This window comes from Botryllus schlosseri, chromosome 15 (genome assembly GCF_051294905.1).
Source record: "Botryllus schlosseri isolate E-star chromosome 15, Bs_hap1, whole genome shotgun sequence".
NCBI lineage: Eukaryota > Metazoa > Chordata > Ascidiacea > Stolidobranchia > Styelidae > Botryllus > Botryllus schlosseri.
This window is the reverse complement of record NC_137250.1, coordinates 7,482,353-7,507,701: the sequence shown is the minus strand read 5'-3', so window position 1 is coordinate 7,507,701 and position 25,349 is coordinate 7,482,353. Positions and strand designations below refer to the sequence as shown.

Below are 25,349 nucleotides of genomic sequence, written 5' to 3'. Positions count from 1 at the left end.
GGCTATTAGAGGTAAGAAATGCCGGCAATTTTCGTGACGTCAGAACATGGAAGCTGTTACAATAAATGATCTGAAGTTTTGGAAACGCACCTTGTAGGGTTACCATATTTTCAGACCCGATAAAGAGGGCACTTTTTCAAGTTACAAAAGAAAAAATTGCGGACAAGAAAATATAGGTAATTAAAAAAATTACGGGAAATATTATTGGGTCGACTAAAAAAGGTGATTTTTCCAACTCGACTCCCGAAAAACTCGCTCCCATGTAAAATTATTTGGCGTTGGCTTTTTTTAGTCAACTTTGCCATCACTGCCGTCGAAATCCAGATTTCACGTCATTTATGAGATTTTTTAGTTGTCCGTGTACAATCGCCTGACTCTAAAAGCTATAAAGGAGGACGAATAGCCAGAAAGAAAGGCATTTGATGTGATCGGACGTGATGGGTCAATACCGAGAATGCTATTACCGAGAAGGACAATACCGAGAATGGACATCACCGAGAGAACGGACAATACCGAGAATGGTCATATTACCGTTCATGATATTACCGAGAATGAACATTACCGAGTATGTTCAATACCGAGAATGCTATTGCGGAGAATGGATATCGAGACCGAGAGTGGATATCACCGAGAAAATAATTGCTCATAATTCATTTGCACGAATATTAGAGCAAGACGATTAGTGATAAAATGAAAAACGATTTAAAAGTGACCAGATCTGTATGGCTCCTTAGTTATTTAGAAGAACTATATTAATATCTCCCGCAATGAAACAGACATTTTTGTCACTGTTGACTTCAGGTCAGCAAAAAGATTACTCAGTTGATCATGATGACATCGATATTGCAACCGACGGATGTTTGTATGAAGCAGACTAATTTGTTAGTCTTTCGGGGCATTGGGAAGTGATGATGTTTCTTTGGTAGAGATTGAACTACACTTTTCAATAAGCGGGAAGCCATTGTTGTTCATTATTCCGAGTTGACCCAGATAAGCATGTCAGCGAGTTATAAGCTAATTATGCAGTCTCGTTTTCCTCTCCGATTCACGCAACACTGAATTTAGTCTAATATGCCGACCAGTTCCGCTGGAAAGCGAGCGCTTACTACTTACACTGCAATAACATTGAATAAACTGTATTGTATTGAGTATATCGGAGGAAGAACTTATACGAACAGATAAGTATTCAGTATAGCCGAAAACGCAAGATACTTCTATACAGATCAACCAAGAGAGAGACTATACTCTTGTATATATATTGCTACAGAAGGTATTGGTCAGCTAAGAGACGTGAGTGGCTAAATGGCGGAACAATTAAGTCCCAATATATTGGCAAAATACATTGTTTCCACGCGAGGAAACATGTTAATTGCCGTCGGCGAATTCATATTTCGTAAAACGAAGGTTTCGAAGGGCATTTCGTACTGGATTTGCACTCATTACGACAAAAATAAATGTCGATGTTCCTTGAAAGTCATTGATGGGTCGGATCCACCAGCTATTCAGCAGCAATCCCAAGAACACAATCACTGTGCTAGTTTTGGCACAGTAGAGGCCAAACAAATTATTCAAAGGTATGGTTATTAGGGGTGTTGAAAAATGACTTTTTCTCAAATTGTACCGGCTACTTGATGAAATTGTTAGGTTACCTAATTTAAGCCTACACACCAAATTTGGTTCAATTCCAACCAGTAGCCGCATTGCTACAGGAGAAGAAAGTTTTTAATTTATTAGATAAAAATAAATTTTAAAAAATTCAAATTTTTTGTTCATCAAATGAAATTGTTAGGTTGTCTATAGAAACGTTGCTCAACAAATTTGGCACAATTCCAACCAGCAGAAGCGGAGTTATTGCCGTCGAAAATTTTGGATTCGAATAAAATAGTATTTACGGCAGTCCTGAGCAAAGTGCGACCCGCTGGCCAAATGCGGCCCGCGAAAGGTTGCTTGGAATTCAAAACATAAAACTTGCTTTTTGAATGACTAAAACAATAGGCTGTATCCTGTATGGGGCGTAGCCAGCCGAGATAAAAAGGGGGTAGAACTGAATAAAGGGGGCGGAATGAGCCTCTATGCGTCATACCTTTAGCGATAGCGACTTCTGTAATCCGTACGCTTTTGAAAGCGTATAGCTAATTGGCGATCTAATTACTGGAAGCGAGTTAGCAATCAACAGCTTGCACGGGGATCATGTTAGCAATCAACAACTTGCACGGGGATCATGTTACGATGCGCACGCACTCATCCTGTGAAAGTGCAGGAGATCTCATTTGCATTCAAATAAGTAATCGACGTTGAAACAATACAAGAACAACATTTCACGACGAACAATCTATACAGCGCAGAATCTGTTATATCTTCAGGAATTTTGACATGATTCAATTCGCGTGTACGAGTAACGTCTGCTCGGCGTTTTAATTCCATTCATTTCGAATATGGCGCATATACTAATTGTACCAGCGTGTGAATAATGTCTTATTCGCAAAGTGAGGGAATCGCAAACAAGTTTCGGCGCGGCTATTGAAAGCTGAATGCGTCCCGGCGGGATACCGATCACGAAAGGCATAATCTAGGTCATTGAAGTCAAGACAATTCACAACAAGGGCGTCAAAAATAAAATGCGAATCGAAAGTATTGTGTCTTCACGCTGTTTGGGAGAACAGGCTTGAGTTCGGCAAAGTACGAATCAGATGCGATTGCTTTAAAACATGGTTTCATTCAGTTATAAGTCGTTATTTTCATGTTATTAATGTGGACGACGCGACAAATGTTATTATTGCTCGGCGACTGCATTCAGTATAAAGGGATTAAGCCAGGGGCGGGCAACTTCTCCAGTCGGCGGGCCGCATATAGGAAAATTAAGTACTTGGCGGGCCGGATTGCTGAATCGATACATTATTCGCCCATTTATCCACATATACAAGAAAAAATCGTATTTAATGACTGAATTTCAACGACAGTAATGTCACTTCAAAGCCATTTCCCGTCGATAATGGTGAAGACAATGTGTATTTGAGAATAAAATTGTCATACAGGCGCCGCAATGTCTGCTTCTCTCTCATCAATCAACACACGGTGCAATCCTTAATTAAGATTTCAAGGCGTTCAATAAGCCCGGTAACCCTAATTTATCAACATATCAATTCATTTATCTCGATATTGAATTCATGCGGCCCGCTTCCTCTACGCAATTTGAAAAGTGGTCTGCGACCCGTTTGAGTTCGCAACCCCTGGCATAATCGGTGCCATACAAAAGCCTAGAAGTGTGCCGTGCTACAAGTCGGCAGTTACAGAATCAAAAGCAAGAAATATCGGTCTGGTGTAAATGACCATTGTATAGTCGACAAAAATCATGATTGCCACAGACGACATTAGGGTTGAGTGCATCGTAAATGCCGATAACGCAAGTCTTCTCGCTTCGACGAACTTACGCGTAAGCTCCACTCTCGCAACGCTGCGCATACATGTATAGTAGGCTTACCATACGTCCTCTTTTAAGAGGATTTGTCCTCTTTTTTGACTTTTTTGAAAGTGTCCTCGGAGTACGCCCTTTTGTCCTCTTTTTTGAGATTTTGTCCTCTTTTTTGAAAATTTAGGTCAGATTTAGAGCAAATTGCGAGTGATATGCCGCAAATAAGCACAGAAGTGACGCTCCGGCGGGTATTTCGGAGTGAAAAAACGTCGATTTTAACTCTGAGCGAAAAGATGACCTTTTTTTTTTTTTTAGTCATCCACCTGGCAATGTGGAGAGAAAAACGGTATTTTGAGCTCTGAGCGTAAAAGATGACCTTTTTTTATTTTTATTTTTTTAGTCAACCGATCGCAAAGTGGGAAAAATTCACCGGTTTTTGAGAATTCTACTCCGGTTTTGCATGTTGCAAATTTCGGAAAAAGTGTCCTCTTTTTAGATTTCCAAAATATGGTAAGCCTAATGTATACAGTAGGGCTGTTCAAAAATAACTTTTTTTTCCCGATTCAAGCCGGTCACCTCTTAAATCGTCAGATCCTCGATCCTCGGATTATCCTTGATTGGTGGATAATCCGCGATTTATCAACGAAAAACTCACATAACTCCGCTTCTACTGGTCGGAATTGACTCAAATTTGTTTTGCAACGTCTTTGAAGACAGCTCAACAATTTCATGGGGTCGGCAGAAAAATTTGGAAATTTTTTTTTTTCAATTTTCCATAATAAATTAAAAATTTTAATTGGATCTGCGGAGGCCTTGACTGGTTGGAATCGAGTGAAATTTGGTGAGCAAGGTTTTCTACTGCAACCTGACGATTTAAGAGGTGACCGGCTTGAATCGGGAAAAAAAAGTTATTTTTGAACAGCCCTAGTATACAGTCACTAAAATTTGACCTAGTAAGCAAGAGTGGGAAATATCGGCAGACTGGCGCCCCGGGCCACATTATCATGTAAGTCGGAAAACTGTCCGCGGGCCGTATGTTGCCCGCCCCTGGATTAAGCTGATCGCTTACCCTCGCCGAGAGAAAAATGTAACAATGCCCCTTTCACGCTGGCATAGACGCTCTTCCATAGACGAGAGATCGGCGAGAAAAAGGTATGTAATCAGCGTCGGCGATCGGCGTCGCGCGCAGCAAATTGAAATTAGGCGATATCGTGAAGAAATATTGTTCTAGCAACAGCGTTGACGTGGGATTTTCGGGATAGAATCGAGGCTGTAAAGGGGTAGAACGTTCTTCAATTCTACCCCCCTGTCTACGCCCCTAAGGTGGAGACTATAGCTAAAATGTTTCACTTGGCCCGCCAACGTATTTTCCACTTCTCATTTGGCCCGCGGAGGAAAATAATTGCCCACCCCTGATTTACGGTGTCCAATTCTTCAATTATTTATTATAGGTATGCTCACCGTAAATACACTATTTTATTCGAATGCAAAATTTTCGACAATAACTCCGCTTCTGCTGGTTGGAATTGCGCCAAATTTGGTGAACATCGTTTCTATAGACAACCTGACAATTTATCCTATGGGGTGAACAGAAAATTTTGAATTTTTTTAAAATTTATTTTTATATGATTATATAAAAACACTTTCTTATCCTGTAGCACTGCGGCTACTGGTTGGAATTGAAGAAAATTTTGTGTGCAGGCTTTAATTAGGTAACCTAATAATTTTATCAAGTATAGGCAGCACAATTTGAGAAAAAAGTCATTTTTGAGCACCCCTAATGGTTATTCATAGTTTGGTAGCGTTTAGTGTGCTTTAACAGATACCGTGATGAACTTTCATATTCAGACACGGGGACATGGGATAATCGTGATTTGTAATCCTGATCGATTACTTTCAAGTAATCGTAATCGCAATCTATTACATTCGAGAAAAATTTAACGTAACCATGATCGATTATTTCACGTATTTAATCGATTTCTTGTAATTTGTTTTACGAGTTTAACGGGAGCTCGCAATATCTGCATTAAGTGAACACTGCAAGCGTAGTTAAATCAACCTATAAATTAGTGCTATCCAGCAATGGAATTTACTTTGAGATTAAGCAACAGTCTATATTGTTCTAGAATGAAAATTCGAAGCTGTCAAAGCAACGAATCGCCATCGCAAATATATGCGTCTACTATGGCATCAGCACAATTAAGTCTCTTAGGGGCGATTGCGATGGGGAGGAAGGAGACAGTAAAGCGGACCATCATTCGTACTCGAAACAAAAATAATCAAGTGGTAATGTATAGAAATAATTTGGGCTATTTCTGAAAATGAAATATTCTACACTTTAATTTGTTTCAGCCCTCGCTACCAAGGTCTTTACAAGATCTGGACATTACTCCTTTGGTAAAGGATAGAGGACTAAATTTGATGGTTTACGACAGTGGACGATCAGCCACTAATAGGAGATTTGTCGTCTTTTCAAACGATGAATTACTGGACAAGATGGAAAGGTAAGCTTATCATTCGCTTTTTATTTATGCGAGATTAAACAGCTTTGTAGCAGACGTGACTAAGTATTGGAGATATATATCGGGAGAGGATATTTTTCTTCAGCTGAATACTCATTTATTCACCAGATACCAGAGGTGGTCAAAGTAGTCACCGTCGCTAATCAAGTAGAAGTAGAAGTAACACCGGAATTTCTACTCAAGTAGAAGTAGGAGTGGTGGTTCACAAGTAAGTAAGTAAGTAAGTAGGTAGGTATTCGACGCTTATTTTTGCCTACAAAACTGAATACTGTCAAGTAGAAGTAGTCTAAAATCATGACTACTTAAAAAGTAGTGTGAGTAGGAAAAATCGACTTCAAGTACTTCAGAAGGTAGAAGTACTTCGTTACTGACCACCTCTGCCATATTCACAGAATGGGACACTTAAAAAAATTTCAAGATAAATAAAATCTGCACCAAAAGACTCTGTTTTATGTTGATTTACAAAAAAAATGGGTCATCTGTAGACGAGATTTTTCCATTTTGAAAACATATGTTACATGTTTTGCCACAGCACAGTTATAATATGTCGTGTGCGTCAAATTATTCGGCGTGCCATAATAAATTATGTTACGAATGGCACTCGTTCCGGGGTTGATGACCCCTGATTTAGCTAAATCCAGCCCTTTTCATCGTCAAGCCCGTAGCGCTAACGCGAAGAAGGAGTACTAATAAGATCCACAAATAGACGAGCATGCGTAAGTTTCTAAAATCAGTATTATCCAACTTGGTCTTGTGTTAAACCAGTGGTTCCCAACCTGGACGATATCGCCCCCCAAGGGGGCGATTTGGCGGTCTAGGGGACGAAAATGACGAAGGGGGCGATAGGGGGGCGAAAATGGACAAAGGGGGCGACAGGGGGTGAAAATAGCGAAGGGGGCGATAGGGGGGCGATGACGCGTTCAAAAGGCTATATTGGAGTCAAGTCGGAGAAATGACCTTTCTTTTTTTTTTTAGTCAACCCACGGAACTTTAGCTGCAAAAGTGTAAAATTCGACAACGAGCCGAAAAGTTGCCCTTTTTTTTTAGTCAACCCGCCGATGATTACAGATTGTATACCGATTTTTCGGTGCACAAAATCTGGGGGGCGATGATCGGCGTTGAGCTTGAAAAGGGGGCGATGAGTCGAAAAAGGTTGGGAACCACTGTGTTAAACTTTCTTTTCCACTGCCACCATGAACTAGCAAGTCATAGTAAGTTGAAATTCAATGTCAAATCTCATGTATAGATCTCGTTCTCGGCAATGTCCTTCTTGGTAATGTCCATTCTCGGCCTCGTATCTCTCGGTAATGTCTATTCACGGTCGTGTCTTTCTCAGTAATGTCATTCTCGGTATCGTGCATTCTCGGTAATTTCCATTCTTGATAATGATGTTCTCGGTGATTTTCATTCTCGGTAGTAGGCTACATACCTTTTCGGTAATGTCCGTTGTCGGTAATTTCCAATGTCCGTTGTCGATAATTTTCATTCTCGGTAATGTCGATTCTCGGTAATGTCCGTTGTCGTTCTCGGCAATAGCATTTTCGGTCGTATCCATCTAGCACTGGGGTTGTCAGAGGGTGGGCCACAGGAGCAATTAGAGGCGGGCCACAGATCTATTTCTATTTGGAAAATTGTAGAATTTTAGTACTATTTGTTATGTTCACATATTCAAAAATATACTCATAGTATCGCATTATACGTACCGTAATTTTCCGAATATAGAGCGCCCCCATGTATAATACGCACCCTTAAAATGACGTGTATATTCTGGGGAAAAGTCTGTACCCATGTATAGTACACATCCTGCATTCGCAGTGCATGAGTACATGAATAGTTGTGGTTTAGTATTCGATGTTGTTCTGTTTTGCGATGTCACTGGCGAGCAATCATGACATAATGATCGCTAATCATAATACAATTTACGGCATTGTCTCTAAACGACAGTACATAGTGGCCAAAGCCTGTGAGGTCGGCGACGCGATAGTTCAGGCTAGCGACACACGACATCTTGCGCATGTGGCCTATTACAATTACAGATGCGATTGCTCAGGCCAACGGTTATGTCGGGCGCACCAGTCCTGTTGGAGATGCGACTGATTACGCCGGCGATTATATCTTGCGCGCGTGGCCTATCGTGTATGCGATTGTTAAGACCTGTCGTTGACGCGATGAATCAACAAGGATTGCCGCACACGCTTGCAGCAATCAGCGACCAAATTTCGCTCGCGTACAAACTGCAAACCAACTCAGCGAGAGATCGCGTGCTTTGCAGACGACTCTTGATAATTAGAAACAGGCTTTCGTTAATAGACACTTACGTGACCTTTGACACGAACCAATCAGGTTGCAGCAGGATGTAAACAAAGAACGCGGCCGGGCAAGCTTACTATGAGCGCTTATGGAAAAGCGTTGAAAAATGAAGGTTTTTAGCAAAATTACATTGAATTGGGAATAGCTGACTTTGGTGAATGATAATAACGTAGAGCTGGTATGTATTTGCAGTGTTCTAACCTACAATAAACATGAATGGTGGCAAGCACTCGTCAGCATGGTACGTCCAAAGAAATGGATCTCTGACAACTTTTCGGATGAAGCAACTATTGTTGTATTATCCTTAGTCGTATACTATAGGACTGTCGTACCGAATAGCATGTATTAGAATAATCTTGAGTCAGGATATGTGCTGTATTCATTATGTGGGCTTTGCGTTATCTGCGTTCTATTTATGGAATCGTATATAGTACAGTCTACAGTCTGCATCATTATCTAGCAAATTACTGTTACACTGGACACTTACTTGTCTGCATACTCAATGATCATATTAATATGATAGGCAATATGATCCGTTCCCAGCTGAAATCTTCATTTTTTGTTCTAGCTCATGTATTGAATCAATCAGGACAAATTTCGGATAAACACTGTGCTAATATCCTGCGTAACTTGGAGATGGCTACTCAGACCGTTCCTGGTGTGCGCTTGTACCTTTCCCAGAGCCAATAACATGCATGGAAGAATGTAAAATCGGGATAAAGGCATGTGGACTTCCTTGTAGTCATCTGAATTCTCATTTTATTAATAAAATGACATATCTATTATTGTACCAAAAATATTGAATCGTGACATAATTAAGATGAAATAATTCTGTGTTTCAGAATGAATCTAATCTGAAATGCAGTCACACTTGATGCCACAATCGACTTGGTGTGTGTCTCGTTTTATTCCACAGTTTTGCTGCATGATGGTGTGGGTTGAAATTGTATAGAGCAATATATTCAATAATGATATGAATAGTTGAAATTGGTAGCGGTGATACGTTGCATGAGTCGGATGAGTACGCCTTGATAGGTGCCTGCACAGCAGTGTTGCTCTGTAAAATAAACATATTATATATTTTGTGCAGGCGTGATGGATATCTTTAATGAAGCTGCAGAAAGAGGAAGTCGATGGATAAAACGCAAGAAAATCAAATTTGTGGAAGAAGTAGAAGCACAAAACAGGAAACTCGTACAGGAAAATTACAAATTGACGGACAATTATTGCTAGTGAAGTTCAGTTCTCAGATGAGCATCATAATGTCAAAAGATGCGGAGAAGCTGAAATTTTATGCTAGACTACAATAAATTCTTTCTGAATTGCCCAACTTATCCTACTGACGTCAAATTTATAGTAGGCCTATTGCTGTAAGCTTCATTAAATTTCGATTTGGCCATGTAGATATGTGGTTCTTAAAAATGCACCATTTGCATTCATCATGATTTCTCAAAACTAAAATGATTACTGACTGTCAATAAATCACATACAACTTTAAAGGATTGATGGATTGTGGTGCACTTACTTTTGTGCGAGAGACCATTTCAGATCGAAATATTAGTGAAATATGTGGGTTCGACAAGAAATGTGAGAAAATGATGGAATTCAGCTATGGTGAACCAGGAAATGCTATCATGGCAGAAAAGTGATTCACCATTGAGTCTGAAATCAAGAAATTGAATCTAGATTTAAATATTCCTGCACATGATTTGTATGCCTGAGCCAGACTGTTCCACAACCAGAAAGATGGTGAGACAACGTATTCATATTGAACAGCTGATCGGAAGAATCAACAAGTATAAAATTTTGTCTGGTGTCCTACTATGCAGCATTGTGTATCAACTAACCAAATATGGACTAATTGCTTACTCTAATTCAAGATTGAAAATTAAAAATGAATGATACAGCATATTCAGCAATTGTGAAAATTCAGTTCCATTGTGAATATCGTAATGCCTAATAGCATGCTACGGATCGTAATTGTGCGGTGCCATGGTCAATGTGTACCAACAGTGCATGTCTATCCATACTATATTCCAGTGGTTTGCATTGAAGCTCATTTTGATGCCCAATTTGTTGAATGAACAATTCTCCAGGTGAAAATGTTGCAAGATTATGTGTGTTTGGTGGAATGTTATAAAACTGAAGACACCACATACGCACCAAAATCTACCTTGAGGCAGGAGTTGATCGGTTGCGAGTACGGTCGAGAGATGGCTTGTCAATCACGATCGAGCTCACTGATGCTGATGCAAATCACAATGCAGTCCTTGTAGCTTCAGGTGCTGGATTGTCTTAATCAATGCATATGCATGAGAGCATATATCAGAACCTAATGTGAAAATAAATCATGGTTACAATATCTATTGCAGGAGTCTCTGACAAAATGTCTTTTTCCTTACTTACCCTGTCTTACAAGTGCAAGACGAATCAATAATGGATTTTCTGAGAATGTGTATTTCCATTGAGTGTGATATCTCTCTTTTCCGCAAGTTACGATAACATTGGTTGTTCACTAGAATAACACTTCCACAAAGAGTGAATTGTCTCCTCAATCTTTGTCCCTAAGTCGGGTACATAGCGCTCCATGAAATACTTCGTAGCTTTCTCCGCGGTGTTAGAAGAAGATGCTGTTCCACTCAAATCCAGAAATTCGATAGAATCTCCATAGCTTTCAAGTTTCATAATCAATACACTAAAATTGTGATGTGTGGCAGAAGCTGTATTTTATAGCATATTTCTGAACATGAGATATGCTTGAAAATTTCGCTTTAGACCTGGAGCCTATGAAATCGTCAACATATGCATTACCACAATCCTATAGTATAGTATACAACAATTGTCGCTTAATCCGAAAAGTTGTCAAAAATCCATGCATTTGGACACAGCACGCTGATGCGTACTTGCCACCATTCATGTTCATCCTAGACTAAAAGCTGCAACTACATACTAGCTCTACGCTACTAGTATTCATTAAGGCCAGTCATCCCCAATTCAACGTAATTTTGCTTAAAACCTTCATTTTTCAACCTTTTCCCATAAGAGCTCATAGTAAGCTTGCCCGGCCCTGTTCTTTGTTTACATCCTGCTGCAACCTGATTGGTTCGTGTCAAAGGTCACGTAAGTGTCTATTGGCAACACGCTTCTCTATTTGGAGGGGCGTTACACTCTATAATACGAATTACGGAGCCCAATGGCTAGAGGTGATGCGCGATTTAAACAAGCATGAAGAAAGGTGTGATTTCAAGTTTTTGATCGAAGGATTTTTTTTTCAAGGCTTGCTGTACCCATGTGTATTACGCACCCCCCTATTTTAGGGCAAAAAACGGTAAAATTTTGCGCAGTATACATGGAAAATTACGGTAGTCTACATAAAACTTTTCATCCGCCTCTCATGAGATGTAGTGGCACGTATGGGGTCACAATGTACACGGCGAAAATGGGAGGGGAAACGGCGGCTATTTTTCCCCGGCTATGACAGCCTACGGCCAACAGCAGCGAAAATAATTTCGAGTATATAATAACTTGAAGTTAATGATGAAATTAACCAAGTATTCCGGCAGTGTCATAAGTCGCATGCCCTTGCAAATGTTGTACTCGGATTGAAGTGCATTTGATGTAGATTTATGGTAATTCGGTAGGTTGTATTATTGTAACATAAAAACAGCCACAATTGCAGTATATTATCAATATAATCAACTTCCTTTTGAGTCGTTCTAAAAATGTTCGACCTTGAAGTCATTGTACATAATGTAAGAGTAAAATGCATTGATTGTATCATTGGATTTAATGTTCTGACATCGCTACTTCAATAGGTACCAGACATGCTATGCATATTGTACACTGTACAGCTAGCATATTAAGAAATTCTTTCTCCACTTCTATGTAGCATGTAATTCACCAAAGAATTGTTTGAATCGGGCCCAGAACAGTTATAATATTTATTGCCCACCATAGTGGAACTAAAAGCCCAATCACACAGTGCATGCGGGGATTTGATCCTTGGGTTTTGCGACGTGAGAGGAGAGGAACAGCTAAAGCACACAATACTTATACCATCGTTCAGGGCCGTAACTGTCGCACCCCAAATCCCCAATCGGGGGAGCTCGAAGAGACCCAGAATTACTTTGTGGGTGTTTTCTTGTAGGATATTTATTCAACCTGAAAATTTCCGTCGCGCTTCGCGCGATTTCATGTCCATATAGGCCTACATCTAAATATGTTTAGTAAGAGAAAATGTGCATATTTGATATAAATAGGCATATCGTCGGCGGCGATTACCACGCGTTGAACAGGACTATGACTTTAGGATCAGAGGTGGTCCACAGAACATTTTCAAACCCGAAAATGGGCCACGATCAAAAGAAGGTTGAGAACCCCTGATCTAGCAGCTCTTATTAATGATTTTCATGTTACATGAGACATTGGTAATCTGTTGTATATATTGTACATATTGTGTCTTCGTTGTTTACTGTGCTAGTGTTGGGAATATTATGGAACTTTGATTTGATAGCTAATAACTGGTCTCCCAGCATAACTGAGAATGACTCATATTGACAGTGTTCTGGAATATCGTGTACGTTCGAGTTGATGTTTTGATACTCGGTTATAATTGGTTTGTTTATGACTCCTCTCGTGGTAGTATGATACGTCTCTCGCTGTATAAACAGGCCCGCTGTAATATACGCTGCTGTGTGTGTTGGACTGGTGTTAGTCAAGTGTAAAGAATAAGAATCTCAAGCCGCAGGTAGAACGGTGTGGATTCTGAATTTCATCAATTCTGGAATAGAGGTTATCTTTATCACAGGAGAAACATTGTAAATATTTCGAAGTCACCTTGATCGACTTTACTAGTCCAACACCTCTAAACAGCAACATGCTTGCATCACTAGGCTATTGGCAATTCAAATGAGTTTGCACAATACGATATTCCATCTCAGACGGTCATTCTGTTGATGCGAGTCATGAAATTTTGCAGTAATGAAGCGAAACCGTCTCGTGATTTCCCTAATTTAAAAAAAAATAGGTTTTTGACCATTTTGCAAATTTAGAGGTTTCGCGAACCCCTGAAAATGATTCGCGGATCCCGGTTGAGAACCACTGGTATATTGATTTATAAGTTTGGAACTATTTCCTGCATGTTGTCGTAATAGCCAGTCGGTGGTCTTCTTTCAGCGTACGTTACATAGGGTTACCATGCGTCCTGCTTTAGGAGGATTTGTCCTCCTTTTTCAGTTTTTTGAAAATGTCCTCCGAGGACGCCTAAATGTCCTCCTTTTTGAGATTTTGTCCTCTTTTTGAGAATTTTGGTTAAACATAGGGCAAAATTCGACCGAGATACCGTAAAATAGCAATGAATTAACGCTCGGGCGGGTATTTCGGGAGCTGAGCAGGAACGTTGTCCCTTTTTTTATTTTTTAGTCAACCGACCACGAAATGGGAAAAATTTAACATTTTTCAACAGTTTCCTCCGGTATTCTAAGTTTGAAAATTTTAAAAAGTGTCCTCCTTACCCGATTAACGTTACAATGCTGCAAGTTTTGTAGGAAACTTGTGTATGTAGCCTACAACTCGTCCGGCATAAGTTATATGTGATATCTACGGAGACTTGATACTAGGCTATATAGCAGGGGCGGGCAACTTCTCCGGTCGGCGGGCCGGATATGGGAAAATGAAGCACTTAGCGGGCCGGATTACAGAATATATACATTATACGTTATACGTCAATCGCGTATTTATCCGCCTATACAAGGAATCCATTGTATTTAATGTATACTTCAAGTTTAAAGCATAGAGCTAAAAAACAGTATTTAGTGAATTTCTTTACAACAGCTATTGAAGCCAATCAGAGATCTGTTGTCGTTCAATATTGTCAACTATTTTTTTGAACTCTGGTTGCATGTCATATACGGAAATCCTTAGAAAAGACTGCACGTCATTATACATTGACCTTGTCTATGAATTGTCTCGATATGTACAAAATCTACTTTTAACTTGACAATATAAAGTAGGCACACATGCACAGTCTTCCATTCCTTTACCTCTGCACCACTATACTATTTGATGCTACGACCTACGATTATCCAATTATTAGTAAATGGATGGATTAATGCACGGGTGGGCGGTAAATCCAGGATTTCAATACTTGTATTTTGGTGACGGAGTTCAACTTTGGTGATTGTGACCCGGCCAAAGGTTGTTTGTGTCTTTTCTGGGAATTCCGGAAACAGAACTACTCGCTTTTTCAAATCCGCAAGTAAAACTAAAACTGGGACTAATCAATCACCTTATAAAATTCAAAAATAGAATCGTATCAAGTCAAGTCAAGTCAAGTCACGAGTCAGGTCACTAGTCTAGTCAAGTTGAAATTTCAAAGTAGGCCTACTAGCCATGATTAAAGTCATTACATTTTGCTAACTGTTTTAAATACAGATGAAGTACCCATTTATTTGGAATCGACGAACGAATAAACAGATTGTTTGTCTGCCGACTTATAGCACGGCACACTTCTAGGCTTTGTGTAAGACACCGCTTACGCGGATTAAGTGGTGAAGAGTAATGGAATGAAGAGTTGATTTTACTCGCAAAAGACGGTGCATCGCTCACACATACACAGAACTGCTCAACTACGTAATATAGCAGTGTAGCCTCAGTCTTTAAATACCAGCCAAAATACAGGATAACATACGAAACCTCAGAAAGATGATATAGTTCAACACTCTACCCGCCTACTTATCCACGATATACAATTATAAATGTATGAGCGATATTCGTTTGATTTAAGTTATATACAAGAGGGTTGGTTGAGGTGAGCAAGTTTACGACAACGTAAGCTGTTGTGTAAGCTCCGATCACTGCGTTTGCGATCAATTTATTTGTGATATAACAATGGAGGCTCGGCGAACTTACACGAGATACAGCAATTTCTAAAGTCAACATCAATTACTTGATGACTTTAAATTCACTCGTTACTTTTGCTTCGAGTCACGAGTCAATCTGCATTTCTGAAGCGTCGAGTCAAGTCATTTTTCCAAGGTGACTGAGTCAAGTCAAGCCAAGTCATACGGAAAAGGTGACTCGGGTCATCCCAGCACTGGTTCATGGTAGAAAATGTAAGTAGACCCGAACCGAGCAAGTAGTTTAATGTCCATCTTTCTCAGGTTCGCAAACTTGTATTCATTGTGTGACGCATAAAATTATCAATACATGCACAATGAAATTTCACTTTCAGAGTAAAAACTCTCGGCGGGCCCGACAAAATCCCTTCGCGGGCCGGATCCGGCCCGCGGGCCGTATGTTGCCCGCCTCTGCTATATAGCAAACAGCAAAGTCGCATTTCTTTCAACAGAACCAAACTATCACAATCAAGTTAGTGGTCTTAGCTGACTTCGCTAGCTTCTCGCAGAAACTTCAATAGAGCCAAGTAAAAATATATAATATAAAATGGGCAGCCTTAAAGGAAATTTCATTACATTTGTAGCTATTAAATAATTAGGGTAAATTTTGATTTTTGAAGGATCATCTATCCGCAACATTTGTTTTGAAGTTTTACCGGTCCGCCTGGTCAAAAAGGTTGAGAACCACTGGATTAGATGATATTTTGGTGAAGTCGTTTGTGTAGAGTGCATGGAAGGAAGGTACTACTCTACGCGGAAATCATTAACATCGAACACAATTATGCATTTTTACGAACAGACTTCGGTCGTCAGAGAAAATTGTTCTTGTAGAAAAGCGGTACGCGGCTTACGCAAAGAAATATATCGTGTGATTGATCAGCCAATGTCAGAATAGTAGCTATTGTGTGATTTTCAATGTTCACTGTTCAGAGTGTTCACTGTTCATAGTCTTCACGTATTATGATATCATCGATGTGTGAAGAAAAAAAACTTTTCAACCCGGCCCAGAATGAATGATCAAATTGATCATAGAGAAGTGTTTATGTAAAAGCTGTGGACATAATGGATACAGATCCTTGCCACTACGGATACGGACGCCAAGTTGTAAATAGACGGTCTTTGGGAATCGTAGAAAATCTACCCTTTCTCTTGGCGGATGAATACACTATCGAGAAAGCTACGGTTGATTTGCTCATTCTCGCCGGCAATGATTCAGCGCATTTAGCATTCATGAATCATTATAGCGTTTACTATATATGTCTCGGTGTTTGTCACTAGACATTGATTTTCCAGTGTACCGCGTTAGCTTACCTCAAATCAGGATATCCGAACCGTATTGAATTCGCACAGTTAAGTGACGAGTTTTAACTGTATATATGAGGATTGAGGAAGTGTGACTTATCTATATGATTTATGAATTTGCTGTCACGACGATCTTTCCCATCCAGGTTGAAAAATTTGATGGTACGCAGTTCACTAATTCGGCAGTTTCGAATAGGCCTACTTTGTCAAGTAGCATATCTACAGAAGCCTTGCTCAAATTTTCGTTACAGCAGCATTCGTAAAGTAAGTGACAATCATCACAAGCCAGCCATGTCTGCTCAGGGAGCCCATGTAGACGTTTCTTCGCTTGTAAACAAAAAGGGAGAATTCGTCAGGAACGCTTCATCATTCCGTCAGTCGGTCTCCGGTAAGTTGTTGATGGTTACTAAATTTCGTGTCTTTGAGAGCACCAGCGAAGCCACCATCTCGCAGCGACAGGCTAATGTTAACTGGCATCTACTTTATTTTTGGTCAGCTGATGGATCGACTGGTTTCTTGGCGGAGGCTGGGCGATACCATCTTTACGTCTCGTTGGCTTGTCCCTGGGCGCACCGCACGTTAATCGTTCGCAAGTAAGCCAGTCAGCTGATCATGTTTTCGTAAAATATCATATTGTTGCAGACTTGCAGTTTCTCAGCCAAGTAGCGAAAGCATCGCAACCTGATCTAGTCAGCAACAATGACAAAGTACTTCGCGTATTGTTGAATAATAATTTTGTCGAGTCACGCTGTTGTCACGAAATGCGGCGTAGAATGGCGTGAATGCCGGGTTTGAAGTGTTTGCCTGATTAGAAATGATCGCACATAATCATCATGAATGCGCAGAAATTTACTTTATTTGAAGAGCTTCTTGGAGGTACAAAACTCCAATATACAATCGATTAATATATACATATTGAATATACTATTCAATTGGAAATTTACTTCATCGGACCGCGAGTGTATGCTGTAGGGCACGTCGTATCATACTTTTATTATCCTTGAATAATATGATTGACGTGACTGAATCAATATCCCCAAAGCTTGTTGAGTTGAGAATCATTCTCGGTATGAAGATGTCATTCAAATTCTCAACCTATTTTTTGCCAACGCAATTTCAATGTGCATTGTGCAAGCTCGAATCTGCCGCGCTGCGCCAACATCGTATGCAGTATGCTTTGCGGTTATTTTCCTGATATCATTAACCAGCCATCCATGGCAGGTTGCGATAGCAGGGGTAGACGAGCTTGATTAATAGCGTGACAGAATGTAATTGCTACACGCAGTCGCTGTGGCTGGTCGAACTTCTTTAGTAGGCTACTGATGTTGTCATTGATCAAGTCGAATATTTGATTAGAATTATAATATTCGAACTGATGAATATGAACAACATGGGCGATACGGTAATTGTTGTTTTATGTCATAGTAATAGAAATGCAAAATTGACGTTGAACGCCGCTCCCGTAATACCAATCTTTTGCAGCTGTCAGAATGACGGCACATGAGCTCCTTTATACTGCACGACAACTAACTGATTCTATTCAATTTGTAATGCACGAAAAAAAACATTGAAAAGATTCACAAATAGTCTGCAATCGCTCTCTTATATGCTGTCCTGCGGAAAGACAGTTACTCGTGGAGCAGGGTAAAACAGCTGGTAAAATATCGGTGGTGAATGTGAGCGAATAGGGAAAATAATAACTACTCTCCATAAAGCTCGAGACTTCGTGAAATGCAAACAGCTATCAGAAATCTGTTGAAGTATCTTGTCGGGTAGCACGAGAAGACCTCGCGGCCCGCATGTGCCTTGTGCCCATGTGCCCAAATTAAACTTCTACTTTTTCGAGGTATACTCAAACAGGTTTTGCCCACTGAATAGATATTTTCGGCGATACTTCCACTTCAAATTTAATAATCATTCCGACTACTTTTATCACCTATGGTAAGCGTCTATCTGTATCGACCAACTCAAATGCGTTTCGTTCAAGGTTAAAAGGCCTCGAAGACGTGATATCGTTCACGGTCGTCGACTTTCTCATGCTGGAAAACGGCTGGCGCTTCAACGAGAACGTGAGTACCAGAGATGAGCGGATTTGAAATTTCTATGTCCTAATCCAATCCAAATCCGAACCTTCAAATCCAAATCCTAATCCATAACTTTTTCATATTCAAGTCCATGTCCAATCCTAATCCGATTCCAACTGGAAATTCAGAAAAAATATTAATTTATGCAATGGAGGGATTCGAAAATTTTCTTTCACAACCAACGATTCACTTGATTCTAGATAACTTAGTAACCATAAGTACATTAATAACTGATCTGAATAAAGTCTGTCGCCATTCGCCACACGACATTTCAATCTCCCCGAAAATAGATAAATCCAATCCAAATCCTAATCCGTTCCGAAAAAAATCTCTAATCCAAATCCAATACAAATCCGACAAAATTTCACAAATCCTGTTTTTGCAAAACCTAATCCTAATCCATGCTCATCTCTGGTGAGTATGCCGCGTTTTCATTTTCCCGCCAAACGTGTCACGTGCCGCGATGACTCTTCTCCAGGTGGCGCACTGTTCCAAAGACCCGGTTTACGGCGCGGAATACATGCGCGAAGTCTACTCAAAAGCATCCCCGGGCTACGAGGGCAGGATCACGGTGCCTGTGCTTTTCGATAAGAAGACCAAGAGCATCGTGAATAACGAATCGAGCGAGATTATCCGAATGCTGAGCACCGAATTCAATCAGTTTTGCACCTCTGAAGAGCAGAAAGCTGTTGACATCTACCCGGAAGCGTTGAGAAAGGACATAGACTCCATCAACGATTGGGTATATCCGTGAGTGTTTACGGCTTGAAGCGTGCAGATTTCCACCGCTGACCCAGTTAGAACTTCCCGCTTTTGCGATGCTTAGGTACATCAACAACGGCGTGTACAGATCTGGATTCGCGCGGTCGCAAGAAGCCTATGATAAAGCAGTGGGCGAGCTGTTTGAACATTTGGACAAGGTCAATATTTTCCACTTTTCAGAGAAGCTGGTCATTGTCATAAGCATGAGAACAGCAAATGTCTTTACGCCAAACTTGACTCTTACGCACTGCTACTCCTGCAGCACTTTCAGAAACTCCAGAGATTAAATTAGATAAAAATAAAAACATTTCAAAATCTAGATTAAAATCAGATGACGGGCATTTCCCTCTAATTAGTTTAACTATAAATGGACAACTAAATTATTATACGTTTTTTAGTACTACTGTTACGTTTGTATGTACCGCAATAGGCGGAAGAACACCTTGGCAAATCCCGCTACCTCGTCGGCGACAAATTGACAGAGGCCGATATTCGCCTGTTCACGACACTGGTCAGATTCGACAAAGTCTACCACGGACATTTCAAGGTTTGACGCGACTTGTCCGCTATGAAAGATCTCGGCGCGCGGATTCACCAGCTATTTAACTTTTCAGTGTAACAAGCGCCAGCTCAAGGACTACGAAAATTTATGGGCTTACCTGCGAGATTTGTACCAAAGGCCGGCATTCCGGGATACGACCGATTTCGATCATATCATGAAGCATTACATGGTTGGTATCTTGGCAATAGTATTCGTGGTGTGTAAATAGTACAATGTGACGTTTCGAATGAACGTACCGTCACAATGTCTGTAATTTGAGAACGATTGCGACTTGGCTAGTGCAGGCCATACTTGAACAATAGGGTTGTTCAAAAATAACTTTCTTCCGAATTCCGGGGATTCACTGATTAGATTATTAAGTTGCCTAAGACACGCTGTACACCAAATCTGGCGCGATTCCGACCAGTAAAAGCCGACGCAGAACCAATTGAAATTTTTGAATATCATATAAAAAAAAATTGAAAAATAATTTCAAATTTTACTGTCAATTTTACTGGGTTATCTACAGAAACGTTGCAAAGCAAATTTGACTCAATTCCAAGTAGTAGAAGCGAAGTTTTTGAGTTTGTCATTCATAATCCTGGGATTACACACCGTGAAAGTTATTTTTGCAAATTCAATAACTTCACTTGTACTGGTTGTAAGTGAGCAAAAATTGCCATGCAACGCTCTTTTAGGCGAGTTGACAATATTACGGGGTTGACAGAAAAATTTGAAAAAAAACAAACATTTTTTTTAATAAAGTCAAAATTTTCAATTGGCCCTGCGTCGGCTTCGACTGGTTGGAATCGAGACAAATTTGGTTTACAGCGTCTTTTTTGGCCACCTAAAAATTTTATCAGTGAATCTCCGGAATCCGGAAAAAAATATTTTGGATGAACACTAGTTGAATAGTATATTCATATTGAAATGAACCGGAATATTTTCGGCTGACACTCGTCAGGGGTAATCGTCAGCAACTAGCAGAGAATTGGAAAGAACATTGTATATCAATTATCGTATCACAAAATATGACATCACCAGCATGAAATTTCGTGAATGAGAGAGCGTACAATGTACTATTTTTAGGTGGTACACGAACCCCTTATGTTGACAGAGTTTTGGTTGGTGTATTTTGATAAAAATCGACTCTAAGGCACACAATTGGAATTGTGAACGGCCTCGCCCAACGATTCGAAATCGGTCGTCTCGATAATTGTTCGCACAAATCGAATAATCTAACAGATGTTTGCCGATGGCAGAATTAATGGCCTTAATTAATGAACCCTAGTGTACACCAAATCTTGGCTCGTTTCGGACTATACTACACAATACTATAGCAATTTCAGGAAGACAAGAAATTAGATCAACGAAGCAGATCACAAATTAGAATTAGATTTCCGGCGTTTCGCTCTAATTTGTCTAATTATGCAACTATAATTATTATCTAATTGTTCAAGTCTGGTCCCGGTGATATAGCAGTGTCATTCTCGTTCACATCTCGTTCATGTCATCTCCAGATGAGTCACCGTCAAATCAATCCGTTGGCGATTGTATCGATTGGGCCGGACCTGGATTTCGACGCTCCGCACGGCAGGGACATCAAGTTCTCCGAGTAAATTCCCTCTCGTGGGCGATGGCTGATGAATGGTGGCTTGATGAGTCTTCGGATTGCAGTGTTGAGATGTGTGTGCCATTTTTGTCACCGCGCACTTACGTATTTTGAAAGTGATTTGATTGTCAGTTTTTTCACGCCATTATTAAATTGCTACCTGAACTCCTTGTTTGGTTGACAGCCACTTGCAAAATACACACATCTATCCATCTTGTGCAGACATGCTACTCCTGCTTTTTGTCATCCGGATCTAGGTTCGTCGAGCATCACCTGGGATTTTCTTGAGATCGGATTTTTTTTCAACATCATGTTCGTCAGGTCAATTTCACGCTCCGAGATTCATCATTAGGTTAGTAAGATCATATAATGTCGTCAAATGCACGCACTTCAGTTTGCCGTTGTCGCTGGATTACGCTGTTGTTGTAACGTCTTAAGAGTTTAAAGCAGAGGTCTCAAACTCAAACGGGCTCGCGGGCCGATTTCTTAGTTTTGATGACGCCGCGGGCCGCACCACCAATAAGAGGTATATTCAAAGCAGAATTTCCAAGTAGGCCTTATTCGACGGGAGCTTGAAGACAGCCATTCCAGAAACATCGTGAATATGTAATTTAGCCTACTATTGTAGCCTACTATTCACGCTTGACACGGAAAAAAATCATATTTTCAAATATTTGAATAAAATTGATTTTATGCCGGCCATCATTTCTTCAAATAATGAGTAACAGACATCATGCGAGAGGATGCGTCATGACCAATGTTCCCTCTAAGCTGCGCTCGTGCGCAAATGCGCAGTACTGACAAGGTCTCTGCGCACAGAAAATCTAAGCTGCGCACAAAAAATCCGAAGTAATGACCTTTTTTTTAGTCGTTACGCACTGTAGTCCAAGGGTTTGCGCAGTGAGTTGGTGAGTCTGGGCAGATGTGTCAAAAATTAGAGGGAGCATTGATCATGACATCGTCAAACTGTCGGGTTATAATATTGCAGCTAGTGGACCTTTGACGTGCAACAATTTTGTGCATAATATTTTAAAATCTACTGAAGATTGATCTGATATCAGAGCATTTGAGCGGTGTAGCCTAATCCGGGTTTTGATATAGTCGTGATAAGTAGGCTATTGTTACTATGTCATTGCCAAAGTCAAATTAAATCAGCGTCAGATTTTACCTTCGATTATTATTAGAACATATCAATAACAACTTGATTATAATCATTATTGAGCCATAGTAATAGCATTGTTTCTTAACCTTAGCGATCATACCCCTCGTGCTTCCAATAAGACTTCTCGTAGCCCCCGTTCATTTTCAACACAATTTCTGATTGTACCTATGTTAAAATTAGAAAGCCACTACACGTAAAATCGCGCGTGACGCGAAGACCATTTTCCAGTTGAGTAAATTGGTCGAGAAAATATTCCCCAGCATATAGGCCTAATTCCACAATGCATCTCGCACCCCGTGATGTGGTGCTCCGTACCCCGACGGGGTCTACGGACCCTGGTTAAAAATAGAAATGTCCAATCGCCGATGAATTCATTGGTGTTACAGCTGTGGAGCGTACTACTACCTTACTCGCCACCGATAATAACATGGATAAAGAGATCAGACAACACCTAGCATGTATCCAACTATACGTCACGGGGCTCACATAATGCCAATGGATGCCATACTGACCTGATTAGATAGCTATATATATACCCTACGCAACGCAAGCTACCACCTTTCGATATATTGCTATTCCTCATGACAGTTTCATAGACTGTTACGTCCGTAGGATTGCCAAGTCACCGTTCCGCGTCGCAAGTCCTTCTCCGATTTTAACGTTTGACTCGTCTCAACTCGAGTCATTTTTATTTAATCACCCAGTCAATCTGAAATCGAGTAATTTTACGAAAAATCCCACAAAACCAAATGACAATATTTTCAGTCACGAATCATCAACGGGTCATGTTTTATCATCATGAACTAGAAATGTGACGTAATAGTTGATCTTCTATCGCATGGTAGCTTTTGAAAATGATGTGATAGTGTAGTTAGTTGAGATTTCAGTGTTTTTATAGCAGTTTCAGGGTGAACTTCAAGCTATTATGTCTAAAAAAGATATGGGGCACTGGAATATATTGTAGAATACTTGAAATTCCAAAATGCTGTCGCGGGCCGCACAAAATGCTCTGGCGGGCCGCATGCGGCCCGCGGGCCGCGTGTTTGAGACCTCTGGTTTAAAGCGACTCGCTACTAAAATGAGAGACCTTTGCGTGATGCAAGGGAGCTTAATTGCAAGCTGACTGGCCAGGTCACAGAGAGTTATCATGTTCATAGGCCATCTTACCAGGTGGGTGTCTGATTCCATAGACTAGGTCGCTTCGACATCTTCCTGTCTTTTCATTGTATCGCATTTTTGTGGTGTATTGAACTGATAAAATTGCTAATAAATCAATGATGATCTTAAACTTTGGACGAAGGAATGATTTCCAATTTTAAGGCATACACAAAAACACAGTCCAATATCTCGTTCCAACAAAATGACTGTCACGAGAATCTGGCTTACGAATTATTTTGAGCACGGGAACTAGGGTTGCATTTCAAACAAACGGCGTTTTAAAACACTTTGTTTAAATCATGTTTTAAATAAAGGTCTTTAAAAAAAATTGTGTTTAGTTCAAGTTGTAAAAATTATGCCATAATTGTGTACTTTCCAAAATACATGTTGTATGAGCCTGCGGACAATTAGGCTACCACCCGTTATAGCCGCGGCGTATATCGATATGGGATGGTTTGCACCCTCAAAATGGTCGGTTCAACAGCAATAGTAGGCCTACAAATGTTTCGTCAAAGGAGCAATATCTGTTCTATATTTTCAATTGTCATTGTCCATTCACTATGACGTCACAGATGAATATTCGTGACGGCATGGCTCAAAAAACATGTAAACAAGGGCCTCGTTTTAAACTTGTCCCTAATGGAAACGCACTTATGAGCGCAAAAGCAATGAACGAGTATTTGCCTGTATCATCGTGAGAAGATATATGGGTTTGGCGTATATTCGGCAAGTTGATTAGAAAACATTTAGAAATTCTACGTTATAGCCTACTCACCTGAAATAAGGCTTCGCTGGAATCGCGGTCCACCTGTTGGGTCTGGTCTAAATACTTAATTTTCAACTCTGCTACTAAGGACGATGAAGGGATATATAGTAATGATTCAGACCAGTGAGGTCCGTAATTATAATCACTCGGCGTGATGTTGAATTCGCCATCGTGCCGTCACCTTGTTAGGGTGATTCTTCAAATATTCGTCGCCTCTTCAACACTGGTGGAGCAGCATGTGATGCCGCCCCTGGCTTTGCTTGAAATGCCGCCCCTTAAGTAGAACGCAGCAAATTTCGACATAGATTCCTGTTCAAGCAATCTTGTCAATAAAAATAATTACAAATAATATGCCGCGTCTCAGCCTCACCGTCTCAACGTTGATAAGGCCAGAAATATTAATTCAAGAAATAGCGAACGAATGTATTGTGCAAATAGAAAATAAAATAGCCGCCTCAAAGCAAACTCAGCGATAATACCCTCAAATTCAAGTTTTTGAACGTATTTTCTTTCTATAGACAGAAGGGATAGAGCTGATAGCCGATCATCATTCATGGTAGAACGTAAATAAGACTTAATCAGTGTGATCTTTGAGAAGCTACTCACACAGCTCGCAATAGAAATACCAATGGTCAGATAAAATTTCAGACACGAGCATAGATATTGTGTTGAATCAAGTAGCTTTGCATTAACTATAACCACTGTAAAACATCACACGCTGTTGCACTACGATCAAATATGGTTTCGCTGCTCCGCACCTGCCCCTTAACCCTTTTAAAATCTCTAGTTGAACAACTTCATATGATCAATTGATCATATCTT

General features: G+C 40.2%; 1 protein-coding gene across 4 annotated transcripts; it reads left to right on the top strand.

The window, feature by feature from the left end:
- Positions 1 to 868: 868 nt before the first annotated feature.
- On the top strand, positions 869 to 21,664 carry LOC145458018 (glutathionyl-hydroquinone reductase YqjG-like). 4 transcript variants are annotated; one of them, XM_080336319.1, is made up of 12 exons: positions 869 to 1,574; positions 5,539 to 5,698; positions 5,765 to 5,916; positions 6,982 to 7,086; positions 16,697 to 16,830; positions 16,939 to 17,035; positions 18,430 to 18,511; positions 19,005 to 19,276; positions 19,353 to 19,446; positions 19,719 to 19,835; positions 19,903 to 20,019; positions 21,350 to 21,664. In XM_080336319.1, the coding sequence occupies exons 1-12, from the start codon at positions 1,303 to 1,305 to the stop codon at positions 21,446 to 21,448; spliced, it is 1,701 nt and encodes a 566-aa protein (XP_080192445.1). In that variant the 5' UTR covers positions 869 to 1,302; the 3' UTR covers positions 21,449 to 21,664. The 4 variants fall into 4 exon arrangements, with proteins under 4 accessions (XP_080192445.1, XP_080192444.1, XP_080192447.1 ...); XM_080336318.1 differs by having other exon boundaries at positions 870 to 1,574; positions 16,694 to 16,830; XM_080336321.1 differs by lacking the exon at positions 6,982 to 7,086 and having other exon boundaries at positions 1,118 to 1,574.
- Positions 21,665 to 25,349: the final 3,685 nt, after the last annotated feature.